We start from the raw sequence: 13792 nt of genomic DNA on the forward strand, positions 1-13792 counted from the left end.
AAAGCAAAAAAAAAAAAACACGCTACGATCAGCGGCACTTCGGCAGCAGCTCTACTGCGCCACTTAATTCTTCAGCAGCAATTCAGCAACATGTCCTTCGCTCCAAGAGGGACTGAGGAATCCGCCGCTGAATTGCCACTGAAGACCCAAACATGCCGCCCCTTTCCACTGGCTGCGCCAAGCACCTGCGTCCTTCACTGGTGCCTGGAGCCGGCCCCTGCTGATGGATCCTGGGGAGTTCTGCCAATTGTGCCCTCTACACTGCATTTGCTGAGGACACTAGGTACTCCCTTCTTTGCATATTCCATATTTTTACTTACTGGAACTTGCTGGACCTGAGGAGCAGCTACTGTCTGGACTGTGGCAGGAGTTAGTGTTTGGATGGTGCCATTGGCAGCCTGTGTGAACACTCTCTGAGCCTGCACAGTCTGCACCTGCTGCTGGATGGTGACAGGTTGAACTTGGGAGGACGTCACGAGGCTCTGAACTTGAGGCTGAAGCACTGAAAAGGAGAGAAAGATGTGAGGGACAGCACAGCAGAGACACTCTCAGTCTGGGGGGCTATGACATCCAGGAAGATTGTAAATGGCTGAGTAGGTAACTCATGGCACCATCAATACCTTGTGAACTATCATACAAATTCCCTTGATGGCACTGGGCCTAGTACAAAAGAATCTGGGGTGCACTGGGGACCAGCTGGGAGCAGCTGAACAGCAAGAGCATGGGAGGAAGAGGTTGGGCACCCTTTTGTCTGCTGAACTTTTTAATTATACCAGAGTCTCTGGCCCGGCCTTCCCTACAATGCTGCCATTAGTACTCCCTGTGACTTATCCCTTGCATCAGCTCTTCGCACCCGAAATGAGAACAGAATCCGATGCCTCAGCAACAGAGAGCTATGACTGACCTCAATGAGAGCTCATTATTTGTATTAGTTTAGCTCCTTGGGGCAGGGGCTTTTCGTTGTGTGTTTGTACAGCACCTAGCTCAGGGGATTCCTGGCCCACGACGAGGGCTCCCAGGCACTAAGGTCAGATGATTTCCAATTGAACCTTCTGGGAAGTGCCCCTACTCACCAAACGCATTAACTCTGAGTACCTGAACCCTCGTATCACATGCCTTAGTCCCTTATCTTATTTTTAGCCCTGGATGCAGTGTCACAGTGGGAAGACAGCCCAACGTTCTAGTGGCAAAACACACTGCCATGTGGGAGAGAATGAGAGTTCAGGCCCTGGGTTTATCCTTTGCTCCCGCAGCTAGCAGCACTACAAACATCAACTGTGACCATTTCTAAAGTACCATCTACAAAGCCCCCACAAGAAGCCAGTGCAAAGGATTGTGGGGCCACGTTTGAGGCGAGCAAGTATAAATGAGTCACAAGTAGATCATATGAAAAGAGCTAGACACCCCTGCACTAGAGTTTTCCTGTCTTGCCCATTGCATCTGAGTGAAAGCACACTTCATTTAGATTGAAGCTCTTCATGAAGTACCAGAGATTTCTCAAAGACCAGGTCATAAATTAGAATTATTGGGCAAACAGCATCCTCTAGAGCCATCATGATGAAGTTTTCTTTGAAAAGCAGCTTTTTTTTCGTGACTACAATACAAAAAACAGTGTTCTGAGCCCCCAGGCACTACCTTGAAAACTCGTGGCTGCATTCTGGTATATTAGCGGTTGCTGAATGAACCTGGTCTGGGGAGCAGAGCTGAAAGTTGGAGTAATCATCACAGTCTGTTGTTGGAGCTGGGGCTGGGGCTGGAGCTGGGGACGAGGCTGAAGGAGGGGTGCAGACCGCTGAGGGGCAGATGCTGTTGCCTGAGGCACTTTGACTTGCACAGCCTGGAGCTGGGGAGAGGCGGCCGTGGATGGGAAGGACTGCAGCTGTGCCTGGCTGTATGAGCTCTGCAGAGGATGGTCCAAGGTTCCACCAGTGCTACCTCCACCACTGGTCTGGAAGGTGCCACATAACTGCTCTGAAAACAGATCCGGAAACTCCCCCACCTGTTTGCTGACGAACTGCAGCATCTCTGAAAAGAATAAGAAAAATTTGTAAGTGCTATCCTCATGCTGTTCCATTCTTCCACCATCATTAGGTCAGGACTCAGAAGCTTATGTGAGCGTGGGTGGGAGGGGGCAGAGATTCAGGATGATCCAGGACTGGAATAGGAGAGAAGCTACATGACACACACTTAGTAGTATTTGCAGACAGCAAGGGGACACATCTGGAACAGTGGTGGGGAGGAGGTTGCAAGTCAGGAGTGAGATGCGGAAGAGCTGCAGAAGAAGACTCTGCAACTGCACCTACCCATGCTGAGTCTGATGGCAGCCTGTTCCACAACTCCCACGCAAATAAGAATTAATAAAGCCGTTTCAAAAAAGAGCACAGACATTACAAAACCCACATTTTAACACAGCTGCCTTCCGAGACAATCAGATCGTCATATAGGAACGAAACGATTGCAGAGCCCCACCCAACAGTTACTTTCCCACCAAGCTTTCAAGGAAGCGTAAGGGAATAAATGGTAGCTGTCTCAATAAGCTCCTCAGAAGAAGGGAAATTTAGACAAGAATTCAGCTTAAGTTAAAGTTTAAACCTAAGGAAAAGACAAAAACCTAGCCGACCCATCATCCTACAGAGCTTTGATGAGAGGACGCAAGGCCCACATTTAGTTCTTAGATTATTTTTTAAATAAACACCACTAAAAAAAAACAAAACACAAAAAATCAAACATGCCTCATGATCTCCTGCAATACATGTCCCTTCTAACCAGGCTAGAGTTCTACAGCAACCGTTAATTTAATGCAAGCATTGATCCATTAACAATGAAAACAAAGAATAAGAAATTAGAAACGAAAGCATCGCTGCTCCCTAAAAGGATCTAACCTAGAGATCCTTCCATTTTATCCTGCGGAGTGCAACAAGCCCATAAGGCTGCCTTGGTGGCTAGGTAGGGCTGTAGAGAGGGGAAAAAAGAGTTTTTCATAAGAGGTTGGCTCAGTTTGTACAGACACAGCAGAAGAGCTCTTAATACTCCGCATTTATATAAGACTTCACTCCAAAATGCCACGTACGTATTAACTAATTCATTTTCACAGCCTCCATGGCAGAAAAGTAAATATTATCCCACATCTTTGCATCTTCTATGCCTTTTACCGTATTAATCTCTCTCACTTCTACCCAATGGGCATATCAGTAAATTGAAGGGATAAATCCTCAAGACTGAGGATAATCTATTTTAAAGAAAAAAAAACTGTCAAGTCTAGGAGGCCCAAATGGATTATTTTTCCCCTCTCAGCATAGTTATACATTGAGAATAAGTTGCTGTTACTTTGGCTGCAAGAGGCCCCATAATTTATTTTCCATCTGCACATCAGCTATCTGAGGGAAACAGCTACCAGATGGGGCAAAAGACTACTAAAATTAACTAAATTACTAAAATTTGGTCAGATGAATGAAGGACATACATTTTTGTGCAGCATCCAATGAATCTGTCACAAAATACTATTGAAGCACGTAGGAAAATGTCAAGAGAATTAAACATTTGTAAATAAGGAGAACATCTAGAGCAGTGCTAACATGGATAAAATGACAAAAGATATTTATCCACATAACCTGTCAAACTGATCACCCGCTGGGGTCAGGAATAAAATACCCACCATGCTTATCACTGCGGTCTTACACAACAAGACTTTTCAGTTTCCTCTGAAGAATCCATCAGTGGCTATTATTAGAGGCAGGAGACAGGTGTACTTTGGACAAGGTTTTGTTCTGGCACAGTAGTTCCTATTTCGGAGCTGATTTTCAACTATTTTGTATTAAAGAGCATTTATTCACAATTCTGAAGTTACTGACTTGGAATCTTAGGAAGTTTTTTTTTTTTTTTTTTTAATTATATTGCTTCATCAACAAGTCAACTCCCACTTTTATCAGTAACCGAGTGTTGTTTAACCTGAATTTGACCAAAAAGTCAAAAAACAAAAAAGCCCCAAAGGATGAATTTCAGGACATTAGGCTGCATATGGAACAAACACATTTTCCAAAAACTATATAGCTTTGCTAGCAAAAGTATAATAAGGAGAATAAAATACAAAGAATTGTAAGAAACACAAAGCCAGATGACAACTCTCCTTCCTAAAACCTATTTGCCAAAGTAAAGAAGGAGAGAGGAAACCTGCAAAATAACCACACAAACTGCATAAGCCAGAAAATAAGATTTCAGGAATATGGAAGGCTGCCAACAGCTAGCAACTAAATGATGAACCTATTATTTTGCAAAGATTATATAGGCCCTTATGTGTTTGAAAGGAGCGAATCACTAAGGAGGAACAAGACAAGTTACTACAGAACACAGTTCTACGCAACCCAGTACCAGTAAAATGTCAACAAAATGTTGTGACATTGAGTCCACCTATGATTTAATATCAAAATCACATCAGTGAAGAAGCTCAGCTCTTTACCAATTAAACAAATGCAAAGAACTACTCCAACACTTCAATTATAGTTCTCTCTCCTTCTTGGATGGTGTCTGGAATTTGGTTTTTCTATTTAAATAAATAGAAGTTTATTTTTAAAAATAAATCTGACAATGTCAAATTTGATTTTAAATAATCTATTCAAATGATTTCTATTAAATACAACAAAATTAACATTAAACAGCACCTTTGCTGCCAACTTTTAAAGAAAGTCAAACCACTGAGCTTGTGGAAATCAGTGGCTTAACACCTAGAACCACAATTTGTTGAAGGAAGAAAGGCTCCTGGGCTTCCTTTCCCTCCCTCCATGATAAGCTTCTCCTTTGCTTTGAACGGCACTTAATCATGAGCGCAACCAGAACATCCGATTGCAGACTGATTAGAAAGTGTGTCTTGCCTCAGGGTCCAAGCTGCATCCCATGCAGCTCCTCTGGGAGACCATACATTATTTATACTCACATGGAGTAACACTAAATCTTCAGTGTACATTACAACCATTAATTACTGTAATTAAGTCTTATCACAATCTTGTAAGGTAAGAATATGATCCCCATTTTACAGACTGGGAAGCAGAGAGAAACAACTGATTTTCCCAAGGCTACACTGCAAATCAGTTGCAGTTATTACTCAAGGACATTTGACTCAAGCCTGTGTTGCACCCATTAGACACCCACTGCCTCAGCCACATGCACCCAAGGGCACAACTGGTGAGCAAAGCAAGAAAAGGTAGTCAGCCCAACAGCAGGCCAGGTTGGGAAATCTCCACTGTCTTCTGCAGGTCAGTTTTCATTTTCAAGCAGTAAGTAATCAGCTCGTTTGTTCAAGCTAAGTTTTTGGTTGCCCCAAGTTGCTGGAAAGTAGATTCTCTTCCTCTCTGGCACTGCCCCACCACCTGAGTTCTCTACAAACATGAAGAGTATAAACAGTAAGGAAGAGACGGAAATGTTTAGAGTGATCCAAAGAGATGTAACAAGGGGCAACAGGATGAAACTGAACAAAGGGAAAACTTTCCTAACAGTAAGGTACATGATCTGTAGAATACCCTCTCATAGCAATTAGTGGAAACAATCACCCGAGTCATTTGAAACTGACTTTGAAAAAGCCCTGGGGAATATGCTGTTGGAAACAGCCAAGCCTTGATATTAACAAAGGCAGTGCTGGGAGAAAGAAGACGTGACTTCATTGAGGTCTTCCATCACTAATTTCTTTGATTCTAAGATAGATATTTTTAATCCCTATTACTGCAGGGTAGTACTGGCAAGAAGCTAAAAGCAAGAACTAGAAAAAAGGGATGGAACCTACTAGACCTGGGACTGAGCACCTGTCCTAGAATGAAAGGGCACTATTCTAAATATCTTCCATGTAAGCTCTTATACCACACTCACCACCAGAGTATCTAAGCACCACCCACAGTGAGTCAGTCCCTCTAAAAACATTAAAAAAAACAAAAACACAATGGGTACAAGTTAAACAAGATTGTTAATCAAGTGACAGGACTGCTCCCACACATCAAAGTAGCAACATTTTTAGACAGAATTCCACATTGTAAACTCTTAAATGGCTTAAACTGCCAGAGTGGTATACATGCTGCTTTGAGAGACAGTCTACACACCCATAATACAACAATGTAGTCAGTAGGGATACAGGAAGGAAGCAAGCAGGCACATCTTTATCCCCTAAGGAAGTCCCCTGATGCTAACAGAAAGCAGGTTTCTAGGGTGCAGCTACCATGCTAGCCATACCATCTCAGTGCTGTTACACAAAGCAGCACACAGGATGCTGCAGGCACATTATGGGAAGACCAGTGAATAGGACACACATGTTGCATGCCTGCCTGGGGTGGGATGGGGACAGTTTTACCACACGACTCATATCTATAACAGGCAGACATTCCTAGGTGGGCACAAAAATGTTGTCTAGGCAGGCACATGTATCCAGGACTACAGGGGCAACCTCACATCATACACATATCATAAGAGAAAGTGACATATCTAAAGCAGCAAGTTTTACCACACACACTGCAAGTCCACTGAACGATTTTGCCCCCCTAGATACTGTGCAGGGGATCACAGGTTTGCCACATATACATCACACCTATGCTACACACCCCAGAGTGGATGGCCACAGAATGGCCACATGTGCCTTAGTGAACCCCACACATTTCATTCCCTTGCCAGCTACCCTGTGGAGGAAGACACAGGCTTAAGCTGCCACACACATCACTCTCACCATCAGAGAAAGGAAGGCCATAAGCTGGCCATACACCCACTACATACTTTAGAAGCGAGTGAGCAAAACTTGAAATCATACACGCTGAGGCCACCACTAGAAGCAACCACAGCCCAATCACACATCAGCACCTCTCTCCACACACATGGTAGTGCCCCCTGGTATCCCCTCAGTGAGGTGGGCACAGCCTAGGCATATGTCAGTGCCCCCCCCATGCACCTACCATGTAAGAACAAAAGAGATGCCATGCTGGGTCAGACCATTGATCCATCTAGACCAGTAGCCTGTCTTCTGACAGCAGCCGGTACCAGAGCACCAAGAGACACATACAGAACAAGGCAATTATGGAGTGATCCATCCCTGTCATCCAGTCCCAGCTTCTGGCAGTCAGAGGTTTAGGGTCACCGAATGCATGGGGTTACATCCCTGTCCATCCTGCCTAATAAGCATTGATGGACCTTTCCTCCACTAACTTATCTAGTTCTTTTTAAACCTCCTTACACTTTTGGCCTTCACAACATCCACTAGCAATGAGTTCCACAGGTGACTTATGCAGTGTGTGCACCACCCCCAGGCACACTCCAGAGGGACAGGCAGAGCCCAGACTTCCTTATGTCAGTGCCCCTGGGCACCCCCATGGAGGCAGGCACAGCTGGGGCTCCCCCATGCCAGTGTCTCCAGGTACTCCCCCAGAGGGTCAGATGTAGCCAGGGCTTCCCTATGTCAGTACCCCCAGGCACTCTCCCCCTGAGGGGCGGGCACAGCCCAGGCACCCCCCAAGGAGGCAGGCACAGCGGGGGGCTCCCCTGTGTCGGCGCCCCCGTGCACCCCCCCAGAGGGGCGGGCACAGCGGGGGGCTCCCTGCCCTGCGGACTCCCCGCTCTCACCGTCGATGTCCCCCAGCGTGAGCTCGTCCCCCAGCTCGGTGAGGGTCTCCATGGTCTCCATGCCCAGCTCGCGGCTCTCCATCCCGGCTCCGCACACGGGCACCGGCCCACCCCCGGCCCGGCACCGCCTCAGCCCAGGCTCCCAGCACCCGCCAGCGCCGCCACCATGTTGGGTCAGCCCCGCCCCCACCTGCGTGCCGGGAGCCAAGGCCGCGCGTTTCCTCGGCTTGTTGTCAATGAGACCAGGTTTCCGCCGGCCAATCAGCGGGCGAGGCGGCTCGTGGTGTGATAGCGCGTCAGCGATCAGCAGCTGCAATTAACATACGGGGCCGAACCGTGCTCCCTTCCCAGGTGGAATATTCATTAGGGGGCGGGGAGAGAACACTGATTAGTCATTGGCCCGAAGAAGGATTTAAAGAGACAGTTCGAGTTAAGAAGGCTTAGGGCGAAGCGGCTTAGGTTGGGCAGCGGGAGTGGTGACAGGTGTGGTGACAGCGAGGGGAATGAGTCGGTTGGCCACGGGTGTGATGATGGGGAGGGAGCAGCAGCAGGTGTGGTGATGGCAAGGGACAGGGAAGGTGAAGGGGTGGACGGGAGAACCACGAGGCAGGCAAGAGACATGGATGTATTTGCCAATCTGAAGTATTCAGAAATCTCAAGCCAGGCCCCCAATATAATGACAACCAGGGCCAGCTTTATAACTGCGGGGCCCGATTCGAATACCCGGCAGCAGTCTGGGTCTTTAGCAGCACTTCAGCAGCGGGGGGGTGATTCACTCACTCCGGGTCTTCCACGGTACTGAAGGACCCTCCACTGCTGAAGACCTGGACTGCTGCCAGATGAATAAAAAAAATTTAAAAGGTGCCTAGGGCAGGAGGCCCTCTTAGGCACGGGGCCCAATTCCAGGGAATCGGCCTAAAGCTGGCCCTGATGACAAAGGGTAATTTTGACCCAGTAGCATGCCCTCATGGCAAGAGCTACCACAGTGCAGCACCAGTATGGACACAGTAGCTTGGATATGGTTTTTCAGCATGGCTGCTCATGCCCGGGCTAGGCTAAGTCAGGTGCCAATCACCCAAGTTAATATAGCAGTGACAACTACCCAAAATGAAGAGTAATTCTAGTGAAGTCAGAGGTCTTCTTGTTGCCAATTTTCTCAATTTTTATCATGAGTCTCCTAATATTTGGTGTTTTACTTACTGCCCCAGATCCTGGAGGCAAGTGATTATGTGAGACTCTCAGCTTTGGTATAAAAAGAGTAAATTTCTAGCCCTCCTGGTAGCAGAGAAAATATTGCAAATGTGACCTGAGTGCATAGGTGCTGACTCCATGGGTACTCTGAGGTTGAGAACCCTTGGGGAAAAAATAGTGGGGGTTCAGCACCCACTGGTGGCCCTGCTAATCAGCTCCTCCTCCCACCCCACACCTCCCAAACAGCAGTATGCAGGAGATGCTAGAGAGGAGGAGGTGGAGCCTTGGGGCAAGGCCGGGCCTGGGGCAAAGCAAGGATCTTTCCCTTCTGAGGGAAATGAGGAAGCTGGCACCTGTGCCTGAGTACTCCTAAAGGCTCAGAAACCAGAAGTCAAATTTAATTATTGGCTTTAAAATCATGAGAATTAAAAAAAAATAAATCTCCATGTTTTTTGGGACCTGACTCATGATCTTTGAATGCCTGGGGCTGGCAATAGTACATTGGGGTTTCACTAGAGTAAAATAAGAAGAACATTAGGCCCTCTAGCTGGTTAAGGTTAAACCAGCTTCATGCAGCTGCCTTTGCCTCACCAGGTCATGGTGCATTTCCATGAGCCTCCCATAGGTCCTGAAATACACACATTCTCTATATAGTGTGACAAAGTTCCTCCTCTACCTTGGTGGGTCCTGCGCTTCTTGGCAGATTTGCTCACCTCAGTCTGGGTCAACTCCTCCTGTGTCTGATCAGGAGTTGGGAGGAACCCAGGCCCACCCTCTACTCCGGGTTCCAGCCCAGAGCCCTGTGGATTGCAGCTATCTATAGTACCTCCTGTAACAGCTGCATGACAGCTACAACTCCCTGGGCTACTTCCCCATGGCCTCCTCCAAACACCTTCTTTATCCTCACCACAGGATCTTCCTCCTGATGTCTGATAATGCTTGTCTCCTAAATCCTCCAGCAGTACACTCTCTCACTCTCAGCTCCTTGCCTTCTTGCTCCCAGCTCCTCACTCGCACTCCTTCTCCTCTGGCTCCTCCCTGCCTGACTGGGGTGAGCTCCTTTTTAAACCCAGGTGCCCTGATTAGCCTGCCCTGATTGGCTGCAGGTGTTCTAATTAAAGTAGCTATCTCCACTGCCTTCTAGAAAGGTCTTAATTGGCTCCAGGTGCCTTGATTAACCTGGAGCAACTTCCATTTGGTTACCATGGTCCTAGGGATTTGTTTAGCCTGGGGCTAACACACCTGTTTCTCAGTACTTTACTGTAGCCATCTGGCCTTGCCCCATCACAATAGTTAAAAACCTCTTTCCAGGCTCACTGCAGCCTTTGTATTATTAATCACTCCATTCTTCTGGCTCTCCAGTCATCCCTTGTACCCTTCTGTCACAGCTCCTCTTCTATCTAATTCAGCGCTCTCATGCGGGATCATCTTTGCTAAGACCCCTTTTTCTGTGGAATCTAACCACATTCAGTTCACTGCCTCTGATCTTTTCTAACCTGCCTTTTCCCTCATGTTGACAGGAACACACTCACCACTTAGGCTCTCGCTAAGTCCTGCTTCTTTTTCCTCTTAATTATCACCTGAATCCACCCTTTCCTTCCTGTTCCCACCATTAAAACCAGGGTCAGTTCTTGCTCTTATTGTTGTAACCTTCTCCTCTTCAACCTGTCCAAAATACCTCTAGTAATGTCATTTTGTCTCCTTCTGCTCCATAGCGATGCCTTCATATGCTTGTGGCTTCCTGCCTCAACACATCCAATTCAAGCTCATGTTAATATGCAAGGCCTTATGTAATTCTCCACCTACACCTCTGCTCTCACTTTCCCTTAGCAACTCCCCAGCCACCCACCCACCATCTACACTCTTCCCAGTCCTATTTCTTTACTGTTCCTTTTTTCTGCATTTCCCTCTCCCCCAGCTCTATATCCTTCTTTCCTACTATCTCTGTCGGCATCTGTCAAGTATCCTCCTCCAAATCTTTGTCCACCCATCTCTCCTCCCTCTTTTCCTCATTAATAATCCCCACATCCTCCCCGTCCTGAATCGATGCCTGTGCCTTGTGTTGGTCATAGTCTGAGAGTCAGTTCTGTGGAGTAGAAAACATAGATCTAGAAGTAAAGTGCTGCATAAGCTTATAGCACTATATGGAAAAATAGTAACAATAATTAGAAGTGAAATAGAGCAGGCATTTCACAGCAGCTTTCCACAACAGTTCAGGACAAGGCATGAAGACAATAGCATCCAATTGAAATTTCAGGGGGACCTTTGATCCGCAGAATGTAACTTCTCAATTAAAATATAGCCCCAATGTTCTGGCTGACACCCCTACTTTTATGGAAGGTGCCATGGGCTCTGTTTAGAGTTCTGATAATCATTAGAATTTAGAGCCTCTCTGTTTGTGTGCCATCTGAAAGACAACCACAACACTGCTCTTCTAGCACTATTCTGGGGCACTGATTTAGTGTAGACCCTAAAAGATGACCACCATCAGTTACAAATAATACTTCCTGCAGCACCCTGGATTTTCCTGGGAGGTCTCCCATCCAACTACTTTCCAAACCAGACCCAACTCTGCTTAGTATAAGATGTGAGGTGATCACACCACCAGGTGGCACAGCCAACCCATTCCCTGTATATGACGCAGCTGAAATTTAATCCTGCAAGATGAGGTGTTAGCACAAGACAAGTGAATGGAGACATTTCCAAAATGAATTCCTACCCATGGATTCTCAGCAGTGCAGATGGACCATGTCTGACCAGAGCAAGGAGATAGAAATTTTACCAGGCAAACCCCTTCCCTTGCAGAGTGGAGCAACCAATCTGTAACATGAGTAGCTATGCAAAAATGAGATCCTCTAAGACAGAGGGGCTGAATGTTTTTTAAAGAGTGATCCTCTACTCAGTCATTTGCAACTGCTCCTTCTCATCTGTCTTCCCAACTCCTCTGCATCGTGTCCCAGGAGGCAAAAAGAACATAAGAACGGCCACACTGGGTCAGACCAAAGGTCCATCTGCCCAGTATCCTGCCCTCTGACAGTGGCCAATGCCAGGTGCCCTAGAGGGAATGAACAGGTAATCATCAAGTGATCCATTCCCTGTCGCCCAGTCCCAGCTTCTGGCAAACAGAGGCTAGGGACACCATCCCTGCCCATCCTGGCTAATAGCCATTGATGGACCTATCCATGAATTTATCTAGTTCTTTTTTTAACCCTCTTATGGTCTTGGCCTTCACAACATCTTCTGGCAAGGAGTTCCACAGGTTGACTGTGTTGTGTGAAAAAATACTTCCTTTTGTTTGTTTTAAACTTGCTGCCTATTTATTTCATTTGGTGACCCCTAGTTCTTGTGTAAAGAGGAGGAGTAAATAACACTTCCTTTTCTACTTTTTCCACACCAGTCATGATTTTATAGACCTCTATCATATCCCCACTTAGTCATCTCTTTTCCAAGCTGAAAAGTCCCAGTCTTATTAATATCTCCTCATATGGCAGATACTTCATACCCCTAATGATTTTTGTTGCCCTTTTCTGAACCTTTTCCAATTCCAATATATTTTTTTTGAGATGGGATGATCCCATCTGCACACAGTACTCAAGATGTGGCCGTACCATGGATTTATATAGAGGCAATATGATATTTTGTTTTATCTATCCCTTAATGATTCCCAACATTCTGTTCGCTTTTTTGACTGCCACTGCACATTTTCTTTTTACTGCACATTGAGTGGATGTTTTCAGAGAATTATTTACAATGACTCTAATATCTCTTTCTTAAGTGATAAAAGCTAACTTAGGCCCCATCATTTGATATGTATAGTTGGGATTATGTTCTCCAAAGTGCATTACTTTGCATTTATCAACACTGAATTTCACCTGCCATTTTGTTGCCCCGTCCCCCAGTTTTGAGAGATCCTTTTGTAGCTCTTCACAGTCTGCCTGGGACTTGAGTAATTTTGTAGCATCTACAAATTTTGCCACCTCATTGTTTATCCCTTTTTTCCAGATAATTTATGAATATGTTGAATAGGACTGGTCCCCGTACAGACCCCTGGGGGACACCACTATTTACCTGTCCCCATTCTGAAAACTGACCATTTATCCTACCCTTTGTTTCCTATCTTGTAACCAGTTACCAACACATAAGAGATTGGATTCCGCTGAGGAAATAGGTGCAATGATTTGTGGAATGCTGTTCATGGCATCCTCTGAGCAAATGTTGGTCGAAAGTCAGATACGGATGCCTGGTCTACACTACGGGGTTAGATAGAATTTAGCAGTGTTAGGTCAATTTTATAATGAATGCATCCACACAACCAACCCCATTCCGTCCACCTAAAGGGCTCTTAAAATCGACTTCTGGCAAGGGGAGCAGCGCTAAAATCGACTTTGCTGGGTTGAAATTTGTGGTAGTGCGGATGAAAATCGATGATATTGGCCTCCGGGAGCTATCCCAGAGTGTTCCATTGTGACCACTCTGGACAGCACTTTGAACTCCGATGCACTAGCCAGGTGCACAGGAAAAGCCCAAGGAACTTTTGAATTTAATTTCCTGTTTGGTAAGTGTGGCGAACTCAGTTGTACAGGTGACCATGCAGGCCCCCGAGAATTGTAGAGTGTAGAATGTTTCTACACTTCCCCTATCATTTCCGTCCCTGAGGTTATCACAGATTAGAAGGGGGAAAAAAACGCACTTGCGATGACATGTTTTCCAAGCTCATGCAGTCCTCCCGCACTGATAGGTCACAGCTTAATGCATGGAGGCATTTGGTGGCAGAGGCCAGGAAAGAATTGAGTGCGAAGAGCGGAGGCAGGATGCAATGCTGAGGCTAATGGGGGAGCAAACGGACATGATGAAGCATCTGTTGGAGCTGCAGGAAAGCCAATAAGAGCACAGACCCCTGCTGCATCCACTGTACAACCGCCTGCCCTCCTCCCCAAGTTCCATATCCTCCTCACCCAGATGCCCAAAAACACAGGGGTGAGGAGGCTCTCAGTACCCAGCCACTCCACTCCAA

General features: G+C 46.3%; 1 protein-coding gene across 4 annotated transcripts in view; it reads right to left on the bottom strand.

Moving 5' to 3' along the window:
• SREBF2 (sterol regulatory element binding transcription factor 2) overlaps positions 1–7844 on the bottom strand; it is a 38405-nt gene extending 30561 nt beyond the window's left edge. The window contains exons 1-3 of one of the 4 annotated variants that reach the window (XM_032787119.2): positions 7588–7844; positions 1636–2025; positions 321–502 (exon numbers count right to left, since the gene is read on the bottom strand). In XM_032787119.2, coding sequence (XP_032643010.1) covers positions 321–502; positions 1636–2025; positions 7588–7669 — 654 coding nt within the window. In that variant the 5' untranslated portion in view covers positions 7670–7844. The remainder of the gene's footprint in view (positions 1–320; positions 503–1635; positions 2026–7587) is intronic. The other 3 variants (XM_032787113.2, XM_032787105.2, XM_032787107.2) reach the window with 3 other exon arrangements.
• Positions 7845–13792: the final 5948 nt, after the last annotated feature.

This window comes from Chelonoidis abingdonii, chromosome 1 (genome assembly GCF_003597395.2).
Source record: "Chelonoidis abingdonii isolate Lonesome George chromosome 1, CheloAbing_2.0, whole genome shotgun sequence".
Lineage (NCBI taxonomy): Eukaryota > Metazoa > Chordata > Testudines > Testudinidae > Chelonoidis > Chelonoidis abingdonii.